This window comes from Mytilus galloprovincialis, chromosome 9, assembly GCF_965363235.1.
Source record: "Mytilus galloprovincialis chromosome 9, xbMytGall1.hap1.1, whole genome shotgun sequence".
Classification (NCBI taxonomy): Eukaryota; Metazoa; Mollusca; class Bivalvia; order Mytilida; family Mytilidae; genus Mytilus; species Mytilus galloprovincialis.
In genome coordinates, this window is record NC_134846.1 from 62462612 (window position 1) to 62488062 (window position 25451).

The 25451-nt window shown below is 32.5% G+C and overlaps 1 protein-coding gene across 1 annotated transcript in view; it reads right to left on the reverse strand.

Moving 5' to 3' along the window:
* Window positions 1–930: 930 nt before the first annotated feature.
* The window catches only part of LOC143045555 (fatty acid synthase-like), a 44122-nt gene continuing 19601 nt past the window's right edge, over window positions 931–25451 (reverse strand). The window contains exons 8-28 of the mRNA XM_076218139.1: window positions 25008–25241; window positions 23178–23367; window positions 21986–22215; window positions 21355–21656; window positions 20539–20921; window positions 18757–19020; window positions 17626–17799; window positions 15408–16641; window positions 14991–15115; window positions 12135–12400; window positions 9485–9839; window positions 8755–8871; window positions 8210–8424; window positions 7347–7676; window positions 6612–6858; window positions 5639–5887; window positions 5043–5366; window positions 3388–3506; window positions 2558–2806; window positions 1804–2019; window positions 931–1225 (exon numbers count right to left, since the gene is read on the reverse strand). Coding sequence (XP_076074254.1) covers window positions 1115–1225; window positions 1804–2019; window positions 2558–2806; window positions 3388–3506; window positions 5043–5366; window positions 5639–5887; window positions 6612–6858; window positions 7347–7676; window positions 8210–8424; window positions 8755–8871; window positions 9485–9839; window positions 12135–12400; window positions 14991–15115; window positions 15408–16641; window positions 17626–17799; window positions 18757–19020; window positions 20539–20921; window positions 21355–21656; window positions 21986–22215; window positions 23178–23367; window positions 25008–25241 — 5934 coding nt within the window. The 3' untranslated portion in view covers window positions 931–1114. The remainder of the gene's footprint in view (window positions 1226–1803; window positions 2020–2557; window positions 2807–3387; window positions 3507–5042; window positions 5367–5638; window positions 5888–6611; window positions 6859–7346; window positions 7677–8209; window positions 8425–8754; window positions 8872–9484; window positions 9840–12134; window positions 12401–14990; window positions 15116–15407; window positions 16642–17625; window positions 17800–18756; window positions 19021–20538; window positions 20922–21354; window positions 21657–21985; window positions 22216–23177; window positions 23368–25007; window positions 25242–25451) is intronic.

The window sequence follows — 25451 nt, forward strand, 5'->3', positions numbered from 1 at the left end:
TACAAAGTATGAAGCATCCAGGTCTTCCACCTTCTAAAATATAAAGCTTTTAAGAAGTGAGCTAACGCCTCCGCCGTAGCCGCCGCCGGATCACTATCCCTATGTCGAGCTTTCTGCAACAAAAGTTGCAGGCTCGACAAAAAGTACATGCCCTTCTGCGACTAGGCCAATATATTGAGCTAGATTTCAAAATGCTAATTCAGTGAATGTTTCCAACCAGGACACTTATTTAGACTCAGAGAAGACTAGTCTTTGCTCATATTTATGAAAGCCACATGATTAGAAACAGCAAACACAATTTAATCAAGTCTTTGGTTTAAACTTGTCAAAACAAGCCCATTCCCTTCTGCATATAAGATGAGAACAAGATATACATAGAGTTCTGTTGCATCAGCTTTTGCTTATTGTTGAAGGCTGTACAGTCTTTGATATGGGTGGCAATAAAATCATTGTTCCTTTGCTTTTTCTTCGGTCAGTGGAAGTAGGGATTTTCTTTAAGAATTAATACACCATATTCCTTTTTTTTTTTTTTTTTTTATCTTTAAACTGTAGCTCAACCAAATCTTTGGTTACCTCAGGATAAACAAAAGCATGTAATTTGAAGAATTACCTAAAGATCGTGATTTAAAGGTTTGGTTGGCGTGTTTTCTTTATTTGTATAAATGTTTGATTATCCTCATTAAGATTGATATTAGCAAACAAAAGATGAGACTAAGGACAATGGACATATGACAGATCCAAGACTTCTACCTTTCAAAATATGAAGCTTTTAAGATAGCTTGAACTATATTTTCCCAAATCAGCAGCACGATAAACAAACAACAAGAAAATTGGCATTTACCAACAATTGGCAAGTTGTAAGAATTTGTTTGTGAACATGAAACACAACAGTAATGACATGAAAAAACTCTTGCTGAAGGATAACAGACATTTAGAGCAAATATGGTTTATTCAACTTTCAATTTTCTAAATTTCAAAGCTTCAAAATAATAACATGAATACATATATTAAGAACAAAATATCTAATTTCATGCAAATCAATAAATTTCAATTAGAATAAACTTTAGCAAACAATAAATATAGCACTAATAGTATTTAGTCAAACAAATGTTCCTCAATGTGAAATGTTATTGTGTAAATTTGTCTTTATTGCTGATACAGTTTGGTCAGTAAATGTCTCATCCTGAATTCCAACCTGTACATGGAGGATTTTCTGCTTGAAATACTGAAAAACAGAATATTTTAACTGGTCAACAATAAAATCTTAATCAATTTGAAATAAAAACATGTAAATTTTGAATCCCTGAACATGTTATTGTATACAGAGTATATAACTTGCTAAAATAATTTACAAATTTTAAATGTTTTACAAAATAACAGAATTATTATGTATATCATAATAAATCCTCTGAATTATGTGCTGCCATAGTTAACAAACTTGTGACATCACTCCTTCTACAAGCATAATATAAACACAAATCACAAAACATATTCGAAATTACTCCTTTGATTGTTGGGCATTTAGTATCAGTATAAACAACTCCCAAGTTGAAGAAAATATTTTACTGAGTTTTTCATGAACAGAGAATAATAAAATATTTGTGAAGTTGTTTACAACTTGAAACCAAACTACTCTGTGTAGCACCCTTGTTGAGTAAGCATTCAGCATGTTAAAGTTAGTAATGTAATTCTGATGAGCCAATAATGTAAATTTGGCAGAATACCTCTTGGGCCTTAAAAAGTCAGTAATGTAAATTGGACAAAATACCTTGTCTTAAAAACCAGTAATTCTATTTGATATACCTTCTGAGCTTGTAAGTCAGTCACATCTTCTGGTGTTACAATAACTGTTCTACCATCATACACTCCATCTGGTTTATAACTCGTTATTATCTGCATCCTCTGTAGATATGAGTGAACTGCCCTAAAAATGCCTTGGGTTTGGACCTGACCATTGCTGTTCTCTGCTATAATGGTACACACTTCCTCTACCATTTCATGAGATTCACTTGGTAACTCCTGTTAAAATAAAATGACAAACATGCAATGTACTGTAAACAAGAAGCTCACAAGAGACTGAAACACTCACTTGGAAATTTAAATAATAAGCAAAAAACTTGGATATTAGTTATAAATCTTCTATTAAGGTAAAAACACAAAGATAGAGTCATCAAATGGTCGTACGGAGACCAACAGTTGTTTAAACATTTAACAATTAAAATTTCTGTGTCATTTGGTCTCTTGTGGGGAGTTGTCTCATTGGCAATCATACCACATCTTCTTTTTTTTTATTAGTTACATTGGCATTTTTGTAAACTGGTATAGCAGATTATTTCGTACTGTTTAGGCTTCTAGTTTTCTTACTTTAACAAAATATTAGATGAATTATGGGGGAAAAAAATCCACATGAATGGAGTCTAAATAACAAAACCAAAATTATTTATATTTTGGGTTTTGTTTGTAAAATTCTTAAATAATTTTTTTTTCTGATACTGTTTTTAAATCACTTTTAACTTTCCATTTTTTTCAATGCAATCAACAGCAAGTTCCTACTTACAATATTTTTATCTAACTTTAGAACATGCAACAACGACTTCAAAATTTCTCTTTTTCTATCCAGAGAAGATTCAAATGATTTCAAATTCTTCTCAATCAGTGGGAGTGGTGATTCAATCAAAGTTAAACTCTTGACACCAGGACTGGTAGGGCTGTCTGGTTTCTGTAATGCCATCTCTAAACACAACCTCCCTCCAATAGAATAACCAATAAGATGGACAGGTTTATCTGGATGCAACAGGTCTATCTCCTGAAATTGTACATGAAAAATGTTCACTACACCATAAGGAAAAATAATAAATTATACCTTAAAATCCATTGGAATCTTTAATACATATTTATTTTTTGTTATTTGTAATATGTTGTTAACGAGGCAGTAGAGTGAACATTTTATTTTTACAAATATATCATATAAACTGTTAACGCAGCGATATGTTTGGTCTTTTATTAACATACAAAGTTATGCAAAATATTTAAAGTCAATGAAGCATGACTGAAGGTAGACCCAATCAATCTCTATGAAAATGAGGTGGCACCAATGCTAATACAACTGCATATCAAATATTGTTGACCTAACACTAGAAGCGCCTAATAAACTTACATAATCACAAACTAAGCAAAATTTTAGTCAATAGACCATGACTGAGTGAGCGGGTTTAATAATCTCCATGGAAATGAGATGTCCCAATGTTAATACAACTGCATACCTAACATCTTTGACCTACCAAAAGTGGATCCCCATAATTTAACCTAAAAGAAGATATCCAATATTTTATTCTTATTTTTCACACACGAGTCAGTATCAAATCATAATATCTTTTCTAGTCATACCTGTAAAAAGTGACCAGCTAAGGCTTCAATAGAATATAGTGGTGAATCATCTGTACATTGTATAACATAGAAACTGTGTTGTTCCTCTTCAGTTAGTGGTTTAAATATCTCAACAGTTTCTGTAAGTATAAAACAACATCTACTGAGGATCCTTAAGTATTGCTCAAATATTGCAACCATTTCATCAAAATACAATTACATTAATGAAAAAATATATATTACTGTAACCCGGTCCTACTAAAAAGCGCCCAGGAAAAGAAAAAGCGCCTGGAGAAAAGAAAAAGCGCCCAGGAAGAAAATAATAACATTTTATATTTTTTATAACAATAAATGTTTTCCTGAATAAAAAAAAAAATCATTGCTTGTTTTGTCTCAAGTGTGTTGATAGTGTTTGATAGTGTTGTTGCACTTTTACATTTTAGATTTCAAAATTGTATACAAGTAAGTAAGATGTAAATATAAAACAAGAGGAAACAGAAGAATCATGAACGATATTCTTCTCGATCAAAACGTATATTTCGTTATTAAAAAAAAAAATCAGTGTACGAGGTCTAATATTCACAACTGCATGTTGATCACTCTTGAATGTTTTGTATTTCATTAAACACACTTGAATTGACATTGGAAGATGGTGGAAGGGTTTCAACATGCCTGTCACTAAGAAATATTTAACCCCACTGCTAAAGCAAATATGATATTCCTTGTGGAATATGCCGTAAAAATTTCAAATTTTTTTAATTTTTTTTTTATAAAACCAAAACTGTTAAAACCGTGACTGCTTATCAGTGATTCAATGTTATTTGTGTTATACCAATTTTTAAGCAAACACCTGCTTTTAACATGCATAGTATAATTGATTTATTTGCTGATGCTGATATACATGTAAGTGTCACTTTTATCGTTTTTAAAGAAAATGTGTAACTCTTTTAATTTTATAAAATTAATATTTATCTGTGAAATTTAAGTTGTTTTGGCATTTTTCATTTTGATGTCGTTTTTGAAAAACATGTCTTTTGATGTCTAACATTTTATAAATGTTCAGCATAAGCTGTGATCCATTAGTATCTGTATTTCGAAATAATATTCATATATTATTGTTTAAATTGAAACATTCATACTTGTTTTTGTGCTTTATTACAAATGTCTGTTATCTGAATTTGCAAAATACTTGTCTAAAATTTAAAAACAAATCAATTTGCATAACTTTTTTCATCAACACAAAGTTGTCTCATGCCAATACAATTTCTATGTATTTCCCCCGGGCTCCTTTTCTTTTCCTCAGACCCCTTTTTTCTTCCCCAGGCGCCTTTTCTTTTCCACGGGCGCTTTTTTTTTCCCCAGGCTCTTTTTAGTAGGACCCAATTAAGCTTGTCTAAGTTGTTCCTTTATATGACCTTCAAGGAAAAAAGGCCCATACCAATAATAATCTAGGCTCCTTGAAGTATTGCTAACCAAGATTCCTATTCATAAGATCTTAATTATTGCTATACTCACCAGTCACATTATTTTCAACCAAAAAACCTCAAAAAATTTCTCAATTTCTAGTAATTGGCTTGGCTTTTATAATATATCATTCTCCTTAATTAAGACAATCTTGATGTAGTGTATTTAGTTTTTAGATGTCATTATAATAATTGTTAATCAAACAAAATTACCAGGTAGCATATTAACAATAAAGACAGGTTCAGGGTCATTCTCCACTAATTTGATTGGAACAATCTCTTCCACTGGGATCAGAATGTCTGCTGTAATCCCATCATGCTTTACTTCTTCCTCTTGTTTACACTTCTGTTGTTTGGTATCTTTGTCTTTGTTGTATTCTCTGAGCTGTTTAATCGTAAGCTTCCTTATTTCATCCACTTTGAAGGTTATACCAAACTGTCTCTCCATTACTTGTCTGATTTCAGTTGTCATCAAAGAGTCAAGGCCAAGGTCAATAAGGTGGGTACTTGAGTTTACATTTTCAGTATCTGTAATTCCTACAAAAATGTCAATTAGCAATATTAAATGCTCAATTCAACAAGAGACAATCAAGATAAATATGTCAATTCTTAAATGTTACCCAACAATTTTCGTTTTTAAAGAGAAATATTACACAAAAATCTTCACTGATGTTATATTGGGGTTGCATATGACCCATTATCCTTAATCATTTTTTTGATGAAAAGCAATGTTTGAAATTCTTATTATAATTGATGTAAAATCCAACCTTGAAAGAAGAAAAAAATTGTCAGGTTTACTTAAATCTTACCAATAACTTTCATAACAGCATCTAATGGTGTTAATTTCCTCTCCTGTTCATCTTGCCCTGTCTCTATAGTCTTTTCTGCCAGTACAAAGCTAGATGCCACTGCAAATGAGTGGGTCATTAACTTCCTCAGAGTACTCAGACAAGAGGACATTCTCTGTGGTAATGTCCCTCCTACTGTTGTATCATTACCTCCCATTTTATCTATAACAACTCCTACATCACCTATAGCTCCCCACTGTATGGCTAATCCTGGAATAAAGGAAAAGTATATTTTCATTCAATTAACTTTTAAGTAAACCTACAAAGATCCTTCGTGTTTAAAAGACCATACTGACTTGCAATATGTCATTTATTGGGCTCAGGCTAAAACAGAGGTAAATATGCAAGTTCAACAAGAAAATCTATTGGTTTTCCAAAGGGAACAAAATTAAAATCAATTTCCATAACAGTGTACAGACATTCCTTTCATTTTCAAGTTGAACACTGAACTTTGGGCCTTCTACAATTTATTGAAATGTTCTGTAAAATTGTATATATTTCTTTAAGGAATGACTGTAATATTTTTTCTGTCTATGAAGAAATAACATAAAAAATTTGATGCACACTGAATAATGCGCGTAGCGGGTTATTTAACAGTGTGCACCACATTTTTTATGTTATTTCGAATAGACAGAAAAAATATTACAGTCATTTCTTATAATTTAATTCTAAATTCCATTTTAAACCGTAGAAAACCATGAAAAAACGTTGATGACGTCACGATCACATGACTTAATTATGTCTATGGGCTCATAACAAAATAATGTCAGCCAATCAGAAGACGTGTTACATCCAAAATTAAATTATTAGTTTATAATAGGGAAAATATCTATCTTAATACAACTTTCATGGTTAAAATAAGAAATTACAGGATATTTGCTGCAAGAAAAAAAAATGATAGATCATATCAGTCAAAATTAAAAGAATACAAGACCTGGAAGACCATCTTTCTTTCTCTGTTCACAAAGTCTTTCCATTGCTGAATTAGCAAATCCATAATTAGTCTGACCAACATTTCCTCGTCCAGATGTAATGGAGGAGAAAACCACAAACCAGTCCAGACTGTCTTTACAACTATCCCTTGTCACTTTATCTAAATTCATTGTACCATGTACTTTAGGTTCACAAACTTTCTTAAAGTTTTCTGGTGTCTGGTTCTCAAACAATCCATCTTCTAATACCTGCAAATGAGATGAAAATTACATTGCATATACATGTCAAGTTTAAAACAATAATAATTTATAGAGATTTCATGCATTAAATACAGAAAATAGTAAAATGTTTAAGACAAACCTTCTAGACTCAGTTTGTAGATTAAAAAGAATAAATATTTTAAAACATTTTTATAGACTGGATAATTAAGTGCTGAACATAGATACCTTTCTATTGTTAAAACAGTATGTTGCTGTCTAAATGTTTTTTTGTTATTGTTGTTGTTGGGTTTCAGTCTCATAAACTGATACCCCATTTCTTATTTTATTCATATAGACTGAATACTTCATTGGGTTTCAAATCTTCAGATTTTAGCTTTCCAGGGGAAGGTCAATCTAGAAAGAGCTTTTAGTACATCTAATCAATAAAGTGTTACTTTCATTTTGTAAATGAACCAGTATGTCGTAAGAAACTGTATGAAGTATCAAATTGTTGTCAACTACAAACTTTTTTTTACCATAGCTAAATTGAAAACTCCTCCTACAGGTCCTACTTTCTGAGTCTCCTCCATCAGTTTTCTACATCCTTCCTCTGTTGTTACATTTCTAGACGACACCATTAAATTGATGTTCCTTTCTCTTAGAAGCCTGAGTTTTCTTTCCTGGTACCCAGTTGTTACACCAGACCTTGATGTCAGAACCAGTTTTGTGGCTCCTTCATTTACAAGCCACTCCGCTAATTCTAGACCAAATCCACCAAGACCTCCTACTAAAATGTAGGACTTGTCTGGTGAACAAAGCTTGGGTTCTGTTAATATCGTAATGTCTTCTGAGTTATCCTCTCTTATCTAAAATTGAAATCAATTGAAATCATCAGTTCATTTTCAAATATTTTTGTGGATAAATAAAATAACTATCTTCCAAAATATGTTTATTAGACTGAGGATGGTTAAGAGCTGGAAATGCAGAAAAGACATCTGTCTTTTGTTAAAGAACGTTTTATGCTTTCTAGATGTCTTAGTTATTTTGTCAGCAAAAGTAAGTTTACTTCAAATTTTATAAATCTTTTCCCTATTGTGCAATTATGATAGTGACTGCTGTATCTTAGGTAAACACCAATAACTTTTTACTGATATTTGTATGAACAAAGCAAACTAATATGTTTGTAGTACAACTATTATCAGGGTTTGAAATTTTCTGCTTAAATGGAAACTGTTTTACTAAAACATTTCCAACAAAAAAATAAAGTACACAATGAAATTCTAGATTTTGTACAGTTTAGTTTGTTGATAGTTTATGTATTTCAATTTCAGTGTTTTACAACAGTAGTTTACAAGTTTTTACTGATGTAATAGAGAAAACTATTTCAGAGATATCTTACCTGTATTAGTACAGATTTTAAATTATTTGGGTCCTGTATCTGTTGAAATGCTTTTTGGATCTCTGTGTGTTTATAATAACTGAAGTCCAGAGGATGTACAACTTTGTCCTTTATGCCTTGACCAATCAGATCCTTAATACTTGTTAATTCTTCTGGCATAAAATGATCTGTCCTGATGTGGTAGTAAGTTATATTCTCGTGTAAAATATCTTTGTCTAAAATCAGGAAATATAAATCTTGAACTTTAATATTTGTATTAGATTTTTTGTATTGATATTTTTGAAAAGTATATGGTGTAGAGGTTTTTCAAGATAGTTTTAGGCAGCATATTTTTACCATCTTTAATCATAGTTCAACTAAAACACTTGAAGATATCAACATGAGTTCTGAGAAACCAGACTGCACTTTCGCTGCACTGGATAAACATGTAGTAGTAAGAAAACATTGAAGTAAGTCATTTAATTTTTTCTCAAACCCCACATCTCTTTTTATTCATCGAAATGCAAATTTACATGATTATAATATACAAGAGGAAACTAGCTTACCTATTAAACTATCACTAAAATCAGAACTCAAATCTAGGTATTTTCCTCCATCTTTTAAAGCACTTAAAACCAGTTGGTGTAAATTCCCTGATGTTGAAGTAAATACTGTATCTACTCCTATAAAGACAAGAAACTAAGCATTGGTAATCAACAAATAAAAAAGATGCCTTATTTGTACATAAGACGCATGAAATATAAATCACAGTGACCTCCTTTCCTCCCCCACATTCTTTTTATAAAAATCCTTGAGGAATGAAGGTTTGATAGCTATATCAACACAATTTTCCATACAATTAATATTGCCAAGAGACATAATTCTTTTAAAAATTGTTGATGGGCAAGGCTTTTTTTTTTTTTAAAATTAATCAACACTGATGTTAGAACTTGTCTGATATATTGCTATTATTAACCTGTAATTAAAATTTGACAACAATCTGGCAACAACTGTACACATGAGAGCACGTACAAAGCAATTTTCTATATTATCTATATTTAAAGGTCTTAAATTATTGATCATCATTGATTTCAGAACTTGATGGGTTATCAATTTTTTTCTGATTTCACAAACCCAAATACAAAAATTATGTATTTATTTCAGTTATATGATGCATGATACCATACCAGTTGAAAAGAATGAACTAGAGAAGTTAAATACTATAGCTATTTGAACAAATCATGATTTGGCATGAGATGACAATTGGTTCTGTTTAATATAAGACGATCACAATACCTTTTCCTTTTGTCTGCCTTAGAATTTCTCCTTCAAACTGCTCACTCTTGTCTATAATGTGAATGTTCTGTAATGATGGGTATCTCAACTTCATGTAATGCTGACATTCTAGAGTACTAACTAGAGCAAATATCTGACATCCCATAAAGGCAGTTATAGAAACAGCAGCTTGGCCTAGTGATGAGGAAGCATTAGCAATCAGGATGCTGGATCCTTTACTGATGTCTCCCTTCGTGGTCAGAGCATAATAGGCCAGGCCAAATGCTGATGGTACTGTGGCTGCTTCACTTAGAGACCATTCTTCAGGAATATCAAAAAGACATTCCTTACTAACTACTGCATCTGTTGCCAATGCCTGGCAATGAAAAATAACATGGTCAGTTGTCTTGCTAGCAATAAAATAAAGGCATGGTGCAAAACAGAAGTAATCTAGGTTTACGTAGCTGGCCTGGTCTTCAAATTAGTTTGATAGACCTTATACAATGATTAAAACAAATATCTAAGTAATGTCACTTCAGTATGAAAAGAACCAATAATGCAAGTAAATTTGTATCTAAGAAATGAACTTGGACTTAAATATAATGAAATAAAGTGTGAAATAAGCCATAACAGTTGACATTATCATAATAATAAAAAAAAAAACATCTGACAGATGGCACTTAAAGCAACAACTCAAATACATCAAAAATTAAACCCATTCAAAAAGTACAGTTTTAGTAGTAAAAATAAATCTAAAGAGCCTGTGTTGCTCACCTTGGCGTATGTGCATATCATAAACGAAGGATACAGATGGATTCATGACAAAATTGTGTTTTGGTAATTGTGATGTGTTAGTAGATCTTACTTGACTGAACATTCTTGCTGCTTACAATTATCACTATCTATAATGAACTTGGTCCAGTAGTTGAAATATTTTGTAAAAATTTATGAAAATTGTTAAAAATTAACTATAAAGGGCAATATCTCTTTAAGGGTCAATTGACCATTTTGATCATGCTGACTTATTTGTAGGTCTTACTTTGCTGTACATTATTGCTGTTAATATTATGTTGGTATTTAAGATAATAACCAAAAGCTGCAAAATTTACTTACAATTACCAATTCAGGGGCAGCAACCCAACAACGGGTTGCCTGATATGTCTACAATTTTCAGAGCAGATAGATGTTGACTTGATAAACAATTTTACCTCTTGTTAGATTTGCTCTAAATGCTTTGGTTTCAGAGATATAAGCCAAAATCTATAGTTTACCCATATGTTCTATTTTTAGCCATGGCAGCCATTTTGGTTGGTTAGCTGGATCACCAGACACATTTTTAAAACTAGATACCCCAATGATGATTGTGGCAAAGTTTGGTTAAATTTGGCCAAGTAGTTTCAGAGAAGAAGATTTTTGAAAAAGATCACAAAAATTTAAGAAAAATTGGTAAAATTGACTATAAAGGGCAATAACTCCTGAAGGGGTCAACTGACAATTTTGGTCATTTGTTTTATTTGTTGATATTACTTTGCTGAACATTATTGCTGTTTACAGTTTATCTCTATCTATAATATTATTCAAGATAATAACCAAATAAAACGGGAAAATTTTCCTTAAATTTACCAATTATGGGGTAGCAACCCAACAACCTTTGTCTGATTCATCTGAAAATCTCAGGGCAGATAGATTTAGACTTGATAAACAATTGTAATCCCTGTCAGATTTGCTCTAAATGCTTTGGTTTCAGAGTTATAAGCCAAAATCTATATTTTACCCCTATGTTCTATTTTTAGCCATGGTGGCAATCTTGATTGGCTAGTCAGGTCAAAGGACACATTTTTTCAAACTACATACCCTAATGATGATTGTGTAAAAGTTTGATTAAATTTGCCTTAGTAGTTTCAGGAGAAGATTTTTGTAAAAGATTACAAAAATTTACGAAAAATTGACTATAAAGGGCAATAACTCCTTAAGGGGTCAATTGACCATTTTGATCATGTTGACTTATTTGTTGATCTTACTTTGCTGAACATCATTACTGTTCACAACTTACCTCTATCTATACTAATATTCAAGATATAAATAACAAAAGAACTGCAAAATGTCCTTAAAATTACCAATTCAGGGGCAGCAACCCAACAATGGGTTCCCCGATTCATCTGAAAATTTTAGAGCAGATAGATCTTGACCTGATAAACAATTTTATCCCGTCAGATTTGCTCTTAATGCTTTGGTTTCAGAGATATAAGCCAAAATCTACATTTTACCCTATGTTCTATTTTTAGTCATGGCGGCCATCTTGGTTGGTTTGCCAGGTCACCTGACACATTTTGTAAACTAGATACCATAATGATGATTGTGGCCAAGTTTGGTTTGGTTTAATTTGGCTCAGTAGTTTCAGGAAAAGATTTTTGTAAAAGTTAACAACTACGGACGCAAAGTGATGAGAAAAGCTCACTTAGCCCTTTGGGCCAGGTGAGCTTAAAAGATATGGTATGACTGCCAATGAGACTCTCCACAAGATACTAAATGACACAGAAATTAGTAAATATAGACCATACGGGCCATATTCAAATATATATGTTAATTTTAGTAACTATATCAATGTGTTGCTGTCTTGCAAAAATTTACTCCTTATCTTATTTCATTTTCGTACAAGTTATAACTATACCTGTTCATCGATGACTCCCATGACTCTCCTTCCCTTGTCTGTTACTCCTGAAAACTCTGTCCCTAAATGAAACTTCTGATCAGCAGGGATTCTGCCCATGGCAAACATCAGATCCTTGATACCAAGTGACACATAGTGCATCTTACAGACAACATCAGACTTTTGTGAACACACTTGTTTTATCTGATCCCTCCAATATAGACTGGACAAATCTCCCTTTCTAGCTATATCTATGAAGCCATGCGACTTCTTTTCAAGTATCTGTGCTACAATTAACATTGAGAGCGTAAAACTTGAAAATATATTAAAAGATATACTGACTATCTATCCTTTTTCATTAAAAGACATAATCACTACCAAATTGAAGAACCTTAGTGAGCGCGCTCACATACCCCACGTCCTCACATTCTCACTGGAGAAATAAAATAATTGTAATTGAATCATAAATTGCTGTCGATATGCACATCTACATAGTATGTCCTTATTATCTACAAAGTTTCATGATATTTTTTTGTGTGGTTTCAGAGGAGTTGCGATGACAAACTGTTGCAGTAGTATATTGAAGAAAATAAGTTTAAAGGGGCATAACTCCTAGAAAAAAATTGAATCATAGTTTCCTGTTGATATGCACATCTACATTGTATGTCTTTATTATCTAAAAAGGTTTTATGAAACTCTGTTGTGTGGTTTCAGAGGAGTTGCGATGACAAGAAATAGGACTGACAGACTGACTTTGTTGTGTGTGGTATAATTAACGTTGTCATTTAAAAAAAGAAACCATCATCTGTTGTTTATTCAATAATGGAAGTGTTGGGCAAACATAGCAGACTGCAGATTTCCTCACAAATATTTTTACTTCATCTGTAAAACAACGATTTTGTTATATTGAATTAAAATAGAAAAATGCGTGTGTGGAGACATAGCATTCTTGATTAAGAAAAACTGAAAATTTTAAGACAAAGAAATATCTATAATAATTAAAGAACCTTAGTGAGCACGCTCACATACCCCACATTGTCATTGGAGAAATAAAATAAGTGTAAGAAAAGAAAATTGTATAAAAAAAAAAACTGAATCATAATTTCCTGTCAATATGCACATCATCATGGTATGTCCTTATTATCTACAAAGATTCATGAAATTCTAATGTGTGGTTTCAGAGGAGTTGCGATGACAAATTGTGGCAGAAGTACATTGAAGCAAATAAGTTCAAAGGAGCGCAACTCCTAGAAAAAAAATTGAATCATAATTTCCTGTCGATATGCACATCTACATAGTATGTCCTTATTATCTAAAAAGGTTTTGTGAAATTAGTTTGTGTGGTTTCTGAGGAGTTGCGATGAAAAACTGTTGCAGTAGTACATTAAAGCAAATAAGTTCAAAGGGCACAACTCCTAGAAAAAAAAAAATCATAATTTCCTGTAGATATGCACATCTACATATTATGTCCTTATTATCTAAAAAGGTTTCGTGAAATTCTGTTGTGTGGTTTGAGAGGAGTTGTGATGACAAGAAACAGGACTGAGGGACGGACTGGTCAAAAACATTATAACTTTGTTGCGTGGGGTATAATAATTTAACAAGACTGATAATTTTTCTAAATTAAACACTGTCTGCTCAACATGGTATTTAGATTTGAATGTGACATGTAACTGGTTGTTTATAATATAACTTTCGGTAAACCTTTCTTATTTTGAGGTATATTGCCTCAAAGAGTTCTTGCTAAAAATTATTTGATAATAAACAGCTGCGGCATGAGCGCATGATACGCCCGACATCTTGTGTGGAAGTTTTATGCAATAATCATAAATAGTTTCTGAGAAAGTTTTAAGCAATTACCATTTATTGCTTTTGAGACATGGTGGGACATGTGAAACCCCCCCCCCCCCCCCCCACCCAACCCTGTTTTTTTTTTTACAAATATCACTAAAATAAAATTTTGAATCAAACCAAAAAGTATACAGATCTTTAGATTAATATAACAAAGAAGTGTGTAAAGTTTTAAGCAATAATCATAAATCGTTTTTGAGATACGGCGCGACATGTAAAAAACCCTCCCCCTTTTTTACAAAATACTCAATAACTCAAAATTGAAATTTTGAATCATCACCAAAAAGTATACAGATATTAAGATTAATATAACTAAAAAGTGTGTAAAGTTTTAAGCAATAATCAAGAATCGTTTTTGAGATACGGTGCGACATGTGAAAAAAAACACACCCCTGTTTTAGTTACAAATGCCGTAACTCAAAAAGTTTAAATCTTATTTTCACCAAAAAGTATACAGATCATTTGACCATCATAAAAAACAACTATATTAAGTTTCATGAAATTTAGATAAGTCGTTCTCAAGTTACGGTGCGACATGTTTACGCCGGACAGACAGACGGACACCAGACATTTGTATACCATTATACCTCCCGTCAAAATTTTGATGGGCGTATAAAAACTTGATTTCTGATAGTAACTTGTATTCAAAAAGTACAGGAAACTATCAATCATATCATTATTTCTTCACACATTCTTAAGACTAATATATGCCATCAAAACAAAATAATGAAACTGGTAGTTAAAAAGATATTCTTATATGGTGCCAACCACAACCTTTTGTGCTAAAACACATGCCTGTCCATAAAAGAAGTATGTGCGGAAACAAAAACAGTTAACAGGAACAAGTGTTTTAAACAAAATTTATAAAAATTTGAAACGCATTACTGCGCATGCTATAAAAACTAAACATGAAGGGTCTATTAATTTTCATACAAGTTTATTAACATTTCTTCACGTGCAATTAATATTATAATGTTGAAATAACAAAATTTCTTGTGCTATTAATAGTGCATCAGGTATTTTTACCAGGTGATATGGGCAGATGTCTGAATGAGCCCCAAGATCCATCACACCAAACATTCATGACCATATCATGTTTGACTAATTCCTCAGACAGAGGTCTATCTGAATCTGATGTATTCAAAATACACCTAAAATTCAATTTATTGAAAATGCAATAATGATAACTAACATATTTTCAAAATATAATATGGTTAACATGGTTAATACAATTTTTATATGTTTCATTTTTTGTTCTAATGGTAAAGGTATGCAAGGCTTGATATTTAGTTTTGAAGTAAATGCCATAGTAATGTTCTCTGGACAAATACATTTTCTAAAATCACTCTTTATCCGGTATGCATTGTATTCAGGTATTTCTTTGCTTAGAGTCATTATATTTTAAAATGTCTACCATAGTAATTGTAATCACTTGTAATATACCTTATTTTGTCCCCTCCAGGTTCTTTTCTCAAGCAGTTGACCATACCAACAATACCATTTTTATTGCCCTTGGTCAGTAACCACAAATTGTCACCCGTAGGCTTTTCAGCAATTTCCAGTAACTTTTTTTTCAAGTCTTCTACAGATTTTGTGATGTCTATGTCTATATTCAATACAGTTTGAGATTGAAGAGCATTTGGTAGTTTCTTACGAAGAAGAAAGATTGTATTCAGCAAGCCATCTGATTTTTGTGATACAACTTGGAAATTTTCATTCTTAAACATCTCCAACCATTTTTCTTCATTACAATAACAGGCAATAGATCTGGTCTCTGCAGTTACTGGAAGTTCTGACAAAAGACCCATGACTGCCAAGTGCAAGTGGGTATTATGTGTTATTTCATGTACCAGTAAAAATCCATCATCATCAAGCACTTTGCTAATATTCTTTAAGGATTTCTGAACATTGCTTTGTCTATGTAAAAAGTTGTAAGCAATGACCAGTCTCATTCCACTTAAGTTTTCTGGTGGACTTTCATCAACATCCCACAACATCTGTTTTATACCTGATGTCTTATTGACAGATTCTTCTAAAGTAACTTTTGTGTAATCAATAAAAGCCATGGGTTGGCTATTTAAATGATCGAATATTAATTTAGTAATACTATCTGCTGGTGATTCCAACTCTAGCACTTTTAGGGTACTCACTGTACTGTTTTCAATTACAAGGTCAAGGCATGGTTTCAGTGACCTTGATTTTATAAGGTTTGACAAAAGTCTATCTTTCATAAGCCCTGACTTGTATGCTTCCAGCACTCTCTTGATATTTTGTACAAAATTATCAGCTGACATACTGAAAAGTTTATTAAGGACTATAAACAACTCATTGTTTGGTATTTTCCAAAACCTTTCCACGTTTTCAATGAATCTAACAGGTTTCAGGGATTTAGAGACTTGCTTCAGCATATTAAAATTAGGAAAGTCCAACCCCTCCATACCCATCATTCTCAGAATACCATTGGCTGCAATAGAAGAACATTTTGAACAGTATTCCTTTAGATCTTCTGGAGACAAGTCTTTTCCTCCTACTTCCATGTATGGTATGAACATGCTTTCTTCCAGTGTTACTGGTTGTTGGTTTTGCTTCCTAGGAGCAGAAGTCAGCTGAAGTCCATACATCTCTACACTCCCAGCTGTGGTTGTATCAGAATACTTGTCAAGAAAAACAGGAATAGCTAAAAGAATACAATGATACATTTTAAGATTATTCAACTGATCAGTTTGAAAGAACCTTTCAATTTGCCTTTAATAGGACAGTCTATTTGAAGACATGTAAAATTGTATGAACTAAAGGATGGTTTCCTTTAAAATCATTATACTGATTTCTAATCAGCTATCAAAGTTGTAAGACACAATATAAAAAAACTGAGTGCATGATATATATATATGCTTTAGATAAGTGTGTTCAAAAAGTTTCAGTTATTTTTATATCATTCTGTTTAAAACCTTTCCAATTGTGATTTGAATATTACAAATAATTGATAAAAAAAGTTGTTTTCAAAATAAAACAACTTCATATTTTTCTTAACATTTAATATTATTAATTCGTATATTTTAGCAAATTTGATTCGTTTAGGGATAGTCACATGTTAAACTATATTTTCGAAGGTAGAGAGAAAACGGCGGATAGCAAAAAGCATATTGCACGGTTATTTTTAGAATATCTAAAAACCGACATACTTTGTAACGTCATGTAATGAATTTCGGGATATTGTTTAACGTTTTGAAACAAATGATATCTGTAATCGATTATTTGACGAAAAAAAATCTTCAAATACATAAGATGTCCAAAAAAAAGTAAATGAAATAACAATTAATATGTTGTTATTGTCAAGGAGACAATGTAATATCTATAAAGTTCCAACAAACCCAAATGACTATTTTGATACAAACATGGTCGGAAATTAATAATATAACAAATATAGCCTTTGTATGAGGTCAATACAGGATATATCGACCCAAAGAAGTATATCGACCTCGGACTTCGTCCTCAGTCAATATACTTCTTTCAGGTCAATATATCCTTGTATCGACCTCATACAAAGGCTATATTTGTATAATATACAAAATCTGGCAGGAAAATCAGTAATGTCAAATTACATTTTCAAATATGATATTTGACAATATACTCCACAAATTTAAAACTTGTATGTACTTACTCAATGGATGATTCCCTTTCATAGACGACACATGGGTTTCTGGATTTATTTTCAACGACTTGATTCCAGTGGGAAGAATGAGGTCAGATCCTGGTCTGGTCAACAGGTTCATTTGCATCATCGTGTCCAGGAAGGTTATCCAATTATTACTCCACAATAAATCACCAATATTTCCTAGTAACAGAATCAAATTGATAATGAAATGGGATTTGACTGCTTATCACATAATTTCAATGTTAAATGTTTCAATAAGAAATAGTATGTACATAATAATGTTAACTTGAGCTGGTAATTCCAAGGAAATGGATGAATATAATGTGTAGATCTTTGTTTCAAATCATATTCTGCTTACTTTAGCTAAAATATGGTGCTATATATATAACATTGTTGGGTTGATGTTTAGACGAGTTGTATATACATTATGTACACAGCCATGTATCACCATCATTGATGGCGATCCGATGGATACATCTGTTGTAGAGTTGTCACTGACTCAGACGTACTTATAAATATAATTATTTTCTGTGACTGTATATTACATTAATTTGTAGGATCCTTTACTATAGATAATTTAGCTGATCTGTAACAATAACATCTTCATGCCTTATATATCATGTACTGTAGTACGCCGCTAGATTAAAACTGACGAGGAAAGGTAACACACAGCCAGCGAAAGCTCTTTTTTTGAGAGCCCAGGTGGTCGTGTGGTCTAGCGGGACGGCTGCAGTGCAGGCAATTTGGTGTCACGATATCACAGTAGCATGGGTTCGAATCCCGGCGAGGGAAGAACCAAAAATTTGCTTTCGCTGATTTTTGGTTCTTCCCTCGCCGGGATTCGAACCCATGCTACTGTGATATCATATATATATAGCAATATAGATAAAATTTACAGATGTGTAGATCTTTGTTTCAAATCATATTCTGCTTACTTTAGCTAAAATATGGTGCTATATATATATATATAGATAAAGTTTCAGAAATAGTAATAATTAAACTAAACTTTGATACCTCAATCAGTTTAAATGTAGATATGGAAAGTAATACGATTAAAAATTACCCAAAAATCTGATCAAACACAAATCTCTTTTCAATCATTTGTAAATGAAAATCTAATGCAACATTTTTTTTTACCCCTGTTTACAGCTTTGAAAATGCCTCTAAAATCTCCTTCATATTCATATCCTCGCAACCTCAATTCTTTATAGATATCTGATGGCTGCATTTCTCTCTCTTTCTTTTTACGAGGGCTTGTGGGAGGTAGAACTCCATCCCTACTGTAACTACATATAGGTTCAGAGGGAGAATAGATAGTTCCACTAGCAACCAGTCCATCCCCTTCACAAATCTCAAACTCTCTTAAATCTGGTATCAAGTTGACTTCAAAGTTCAAACTACCTGATAATTGTAAACAAACACAAACAACAATTCATAAGCATTCTAAAGTGTATACTTAGCTAAATACTGTCAAGAGATATTTCTTGCATGAATGTAATTTTGATAGTTGATGTTAAGAATGAAAATAAAATGGCATAACTTTAATGTGTTACTACATATCAAATATCATTGACATACCATTAGTGGTTCAACCAGTACTCACTACAACCACAAACCTTGCATGGCTTTTACAGCAGATTCCAACGAGTATGAAGCTGCAGGTAGATTCTTTGGTTAGCTTCCTTGCTAGCTCTACCATGAAATCATTATTAGGTAAGGTACACAAACCTTTGGGTGGAGTTAATAGTTAAACAGAGAACCAATCAGAACCAGTGACAGAATATAAATTAAAAATTTATTGACAATTATTAGCTAATTCACAAGCATGTTGTAGGCGTGTTTGATTTGCCAATTTTATTTCAATCAATTACTCAGTTCATTTATAAATCCAGTTATGTGTATGTACTTTACAATGGTACAATCACGGCGTAAATATAAGTTTCATGACCCCTTCTGTAGCCTTTGAATTACGAATTTTGCAAACTGAAATATTATAAAAACAGCAAAGATAATGAATAATAGAGATGGGCCCATTTGTACATATACAAAGGGGAAACTTCGAGCAAGCATTATTATTAATAGTTTCATTGCATTTAAAAGTAAAACAGGATTTTGTGGCAAATACACCAAGATTCTTGTAGAAAATCCACAGGTATTTTTGTTATAAAATTTCAAGCATAGATTACTCACTTGATTTTCTATGATGTGCTAGCGTTTATTGAGTCCATAACCTTTAAATTGAAAAAAAAGTCACGAAAGTCGAACGCACCCTAGAAGGGGACTTGAAATGGTCCATATTTATATTTGTTTAAACCATTATTTAAATTTATAAACTTGTTTTAAAGAAATCATTGCTAGCACTGATTGCAATATCATCCATCTATTAATTACCAATTATCAAATTGCCAACTATGAGAGTACAAGGGGAAATGCGATGGATTTTCTATAAAAGTTCCATTGGTTTAACATTGAATCAACATAAGGGTACATCCTCCTTGAACGAAACATAAACCATAACTCCACTTCTAATTTATTGTAATACAAAGAGTTTTTTAATTATAAACAGGTCATTGATATGGGTGTTTTCATTGGATGATGAATTGGTGCTATGCTCCTCCCAATTTTAAGGTAATAATCATTTCATGGTTGAGCTAGCAAGGAAGCTAACCAAAAATCTACCCATAGCATCATACTCGTTGGAATCTGCTGTAATCCAAAATAAATGTTTATTGGCGAATCTCTGCCTGGTGTATTATAATGAAATTAAGGACAAGATACCAATTTATGTGTGTACAATATTAGTGTTTACAAAATATAATTTTATACAATTGCTTTGACAAATACATTTCAGATAAAACTGTTTTCTGTTGGTGCATTTGCAGGATTTAAAGCTTTCACAATGTATCATGTTTAACAAACCTTTTGAAGGTATCAATGTAGCTCTGTGTATTTTAATATTTTCTAATATGACTGGCAAGCGGTTGAAGATCTTCCCATGAAATTTTGCCAATGCCCTCCATGCTAGGACAATGTAACCAGCAGCAGGGAACAGGACACGACCATCAATCTTGTGACCAACCAAAAATTTATCTTTTGTATTCTTTGAAGCATCAATCTCAAATCTTGACTCAGCCTGTCTGTCTGAACTTCCACTGAGGAACTGATCATTTTCAGGAACATACCAAGACTTTGTATGATCCCATTTGATAGCAGGAGCTATCATTGGTGTTCCCTTTGGCACAGGATGTTCAATTGGAGGGAAAATTCCAAGTGGATTGAAATCTACTCCCTGGATGTAACATCTGTAAACAATTATTTCAATTAGCAATTATTCAAAAATATTTAGGAAGTTAATCGTACTAAATATATAAAAGTGAGGTCATGTGTTCAATCAAACCAGACTCCTTGATTGGTATGTGCTATTTTTCAAATAAGTAAGAGCAAACACTATTCAGCTGGTAGTCAGAATTATGTGTCTCAGTAGGATGATATGACTTCATGTTGACTGTTACTTTGAGAACTTAAACATTAAAAATCCAGCTCTGCATGTTAGTCCAGTACAAAGTAGGGTTCATAATCATATCACATATTCTCATCTTGACATGTAGGTAATATTTGCCACGTGACATTTATTACTGCGAGAAAACAAAACAATATATTCAACTAAAAGACTTATTTAATGTATTTATCGCATATAATTTGTTTGAACTGATAATCCTTCATTTAAAAACTTACTTTCCCAAATTTGAGAAGAAGAAATCAGGATTACATTGATGTTCCCTCTTCATTAGACTTGCCATTGAACAAGTAGAATCTAATGATCTCTTTAAAACAGCCTGTAACAGTCCATGTGGTGCAATCTCTATAACCATAGCATTTGATGGAATATGTTTTAAAGCTTCCTGAAATAGCACTGGACTGACCAAGTTGTTTACGAGATAATCTGCTGATGCCATTTTAGCCAGGTCAGTGTGCCATCTTGCTTCTGGGATTGATGAGCTGATCCATTTGCTTGTTCTTGGTTTTGGTTTTAAAACCTGGAGAAAAAGATAAATAAAACTCAATTTTTAAAAAATGTTCTTAAATTTTAACTTTGTGTATTTTATGAATGTCAGAAACTCAGCAAGGTATATTTTTTCATTAGGTAATACACTTTTAGTAAGAATATGTATCCATAGAATTCCATGCTTCTTTCAATATCTTTTTTCAATGTTCAGTGCAATGTAAAAGTCCTTATATGTCCAAGTCATAAAAGTATGTTCGCATAATATGATAGTGTAAGCTGGCACAGTGTCTATAACCACTGAATTTTTGAATGAGCCTAGACTTTGTTTTTAATTCCAAGATATTAGGTGCTCAGCCTTACCTTCGACATTTCCTCTTTCAACCTTGGTGCTACTTTCTGCATAATACCAGAATGGAAAGCCACTCCAGCACTGTTGACCTCTTTGGCAAAAATCTGCTGCTCCTTCAGTTCCTTTACAAACTTGGAAACTTTTTCTAGTGGACCAGATATTGTAACTGTCCCTTTAGCATTATGACAAGCAGGTATGACACCTTCTGGACACTTCTTTTTTGCTTCTTCCCATGTCATACCTATAATGGAAAGTATTCCTAATTAAATTTTCACAGGAAAATTACCTACTTGTTTTTTTGCAAGTCTGAGCTGTTCAATAATAGCCTACTTGACATAATTTTTCACCTTAAACTTGCTACATTAAGTTTGCCTGGATATTGCAAATTAAATTCCCCGGATATTTACATATGCCTTGGTACACCTATCAAATGTTTGTTTCTTTTAATGTGTACATAGAATTGATGTTCATCCTTATTATTTATTCTGTTGATAATAAAAATGTTGTTTTCATTTCTTGTTTCTTGTTTTTATTCACTGTTTTGCCTCATGTTGTTTACATAATGCATCAATGATTTTGTATTCGCTACTACAAGTTCAAACAAAAACTGTTATTTACAATTTGATGTGTTTTTTGCGTGAAAGTTGGAAACTCAGAACCTTCATATTACCGTAGGTATATACATGCATCTAATTGTCTTTTTCATTAACAAAATGTTCATATTGTTAATTATGTTCTCTGCAGTTTTGTATACCTATGTATTAATATAAATTTCATGTTGCTTACACATAATAATGTTGTTATTTAAATGTGCTATAGCATAATTGTGCTTATTGCAATAAAGGTATTTATCTTATCTTTATCTTAATTGTAAATAATAGGAATCATAATAAAGAGCTTATCTTCAGGTTAAATATCAAATTCATTTTGTTGATCATTATGGTATGCAAAACATGGTATAATTATGGTGAGACATCTAAATTTTACTTGCAAAACATGAATAGTTTGAACTAAAGGGTCAAAATTCAAAATGATAAAATATCACTTTAAGTATGTCAAAAGAGAACAATATTCTTAATTTTTGTATAATGCTTCTGTAAACAAAATTTGACAAAAAATCGGTCTCTTTTACTGTAACTTGACCTTAGGTTAAAACCTAAGTGATATGACATTTTATCAACAACTCCACTAATGGTGACCTACCCACAGCTGCCATGCCTCCTGGTGGTAAATTAGCTTCAGCTATACAATATCCTCTCCAGTAAGCTGCCAGGACTGTTTCCTCTGCTGTCTGACATCCATCAGCATACCCACAGCCAAGCTCTCCGACTGAGTGTCCAACAACACCATCAGGTTTTATGTTCATACTAAACAACATATCAACCAATGCTACCTAAAACATCATAATTTGCTCCTATATTATGCATTATGTTTGTGAATCAATCCATACATAAAAAAATTATGACTTGCAGAAAATAATTCAGAAAAATGAAAAGCAAAGACAAAGGTTTAGCAGTATTCCCCCTAACTTTAGAGCAGGGGATATTCATATAGGCTTTCTGCTACTTTAAAACAAGCAAACTTAACTTTGCACCAATGCAAAAAGTTTTTTTTATCCCTCTTAAATAAGCAGAATGACAGTTACATTGAGATAACGCATGGGTTTTTACAAAATATCTCTTGAAAAAATGCCATTTCTCAGAAGTAGATAGAAGACAATTGTGGATAGTAGCTAGTGTTTCAAGCAATCTATATTTAAACTGAACTATTAAGAACTAGATATCATTGAGATGGGAGCCATCTCTGTGGGCCCCGCTGTGAATAATGTGCATTAAAAAATTGTATCTTTACCATAGGACATGGGTTTGTCAACTAAAATCAAAGTTTTTGACCTTGACCTTTGACCTAGGAAGTTGTAAATAAATTATGACACACCCTTTGGTGTTGGTTTATAAACATGTCAAGTATAAACTTTGAAATGATAACGGTTCTCAAGATATAGAGCGGACATAGGACATGGGGTTGTCAACTGAAACCAAAGTTTTTGACCTTGACCTTTGACCTAGGAAGTTGTACGTAAATTATGACACACCCTTTGGTGTTGGTTTATATAGATGTCAAGTATAAACTTTGAAATGACAACGGTTCTCAAGATATAGAGCGGACACGATCTTTACCATAGGACATAGGGTTGTCAACTGAAACCAAAGTTTTTGACCTTGACCTTTGGCCTAGGAAGTTGTACATAAATTATGACATACCCTCTGATATTGGTTTATATACATTTCAGGTATAAACTTCAAAATGATAACGGTTCTCAAGATATAGAGCGGACACAATCTTTACCATAGGACATGGGGTTGTCAACTGAAACCAAAGTTTTTGACCTTGAACTTTGCCCTAGGCAGTCGTTCATAAATTATGACACACCCTCTGGTGTTGGTTCATATACATGTCAAGTATAAACTTTGAAATCATAATGGTTCTCAAGATATAGAGCGGACACGATCTTCACCACAGGACACAGGGTTGTCAACTGAAACCAAAGTTTTTTTACCTTGACCTTTGACCTAGGAAGTTGCACATACATCATGACATGCCCTCTGGTGGTGGTTAATAAACATGTAAAGTATAAAGTATGAAATCATAATGGTTCTCTAGATAAGGAGCGGACACAAAAGTGTTACGGACGGACGGACGGACGGACAGACTGATCACTATAGGGTACCCGCCTAAAGGCGGGACCCTAATAAATGATGTTATAATCAATGTGTTTCCAGACCAGGTCAAATCAAAATACTTGAAATCTGTAATTTGCAGCTTCTTCACACAGCTAGAGTCTGGGTAGGGAGAAATTACTGTGGACCGTTACTTTGAGAAACTATCATATTAAAAATTTTCCTCAGTCTGCCGGTCTAGTACAAAATAAAGGTTATACTCCAATGTGCATGTAAAATATTTGACAGTGGACATTAAACAATAACCATCTTCATCCTAAAATTCAACATTAGTTTATAAAGTGTGAACACAAACCTGTATAGCAGCAATTGCTATAAAAGAATTGGTGACTGACTCAAACACATTGACATCTCCTTCCATTATCATATCATACAAGCTGACACCATGTGGTCTGAGGGCACGGTCACATTTCATTATGGAAGTTCTGAACATGTTTATCTGCATCATCTGTCTGCCCATCTTAGGCCATTGTGTACCCATACCAGAGAAAATGAACCATAATGGACGTTGGCTCTCTATTTCTATTTTCTGTAAATCATAAATGGGTAACTACATTATACAACATTCATGCAATTCATTTTAATTCAGAATCATAATTTATCCTGTTCTAAATCCATGTCATGTGCAGGTACAAAGAAAATACTTTTCATCACAATTTCTGCATATGTTAACAGGGTTAAAACACAATCCCATTTGTACCAAGACAGACTATCTGGACCATGTTATGTTGATTGCAAT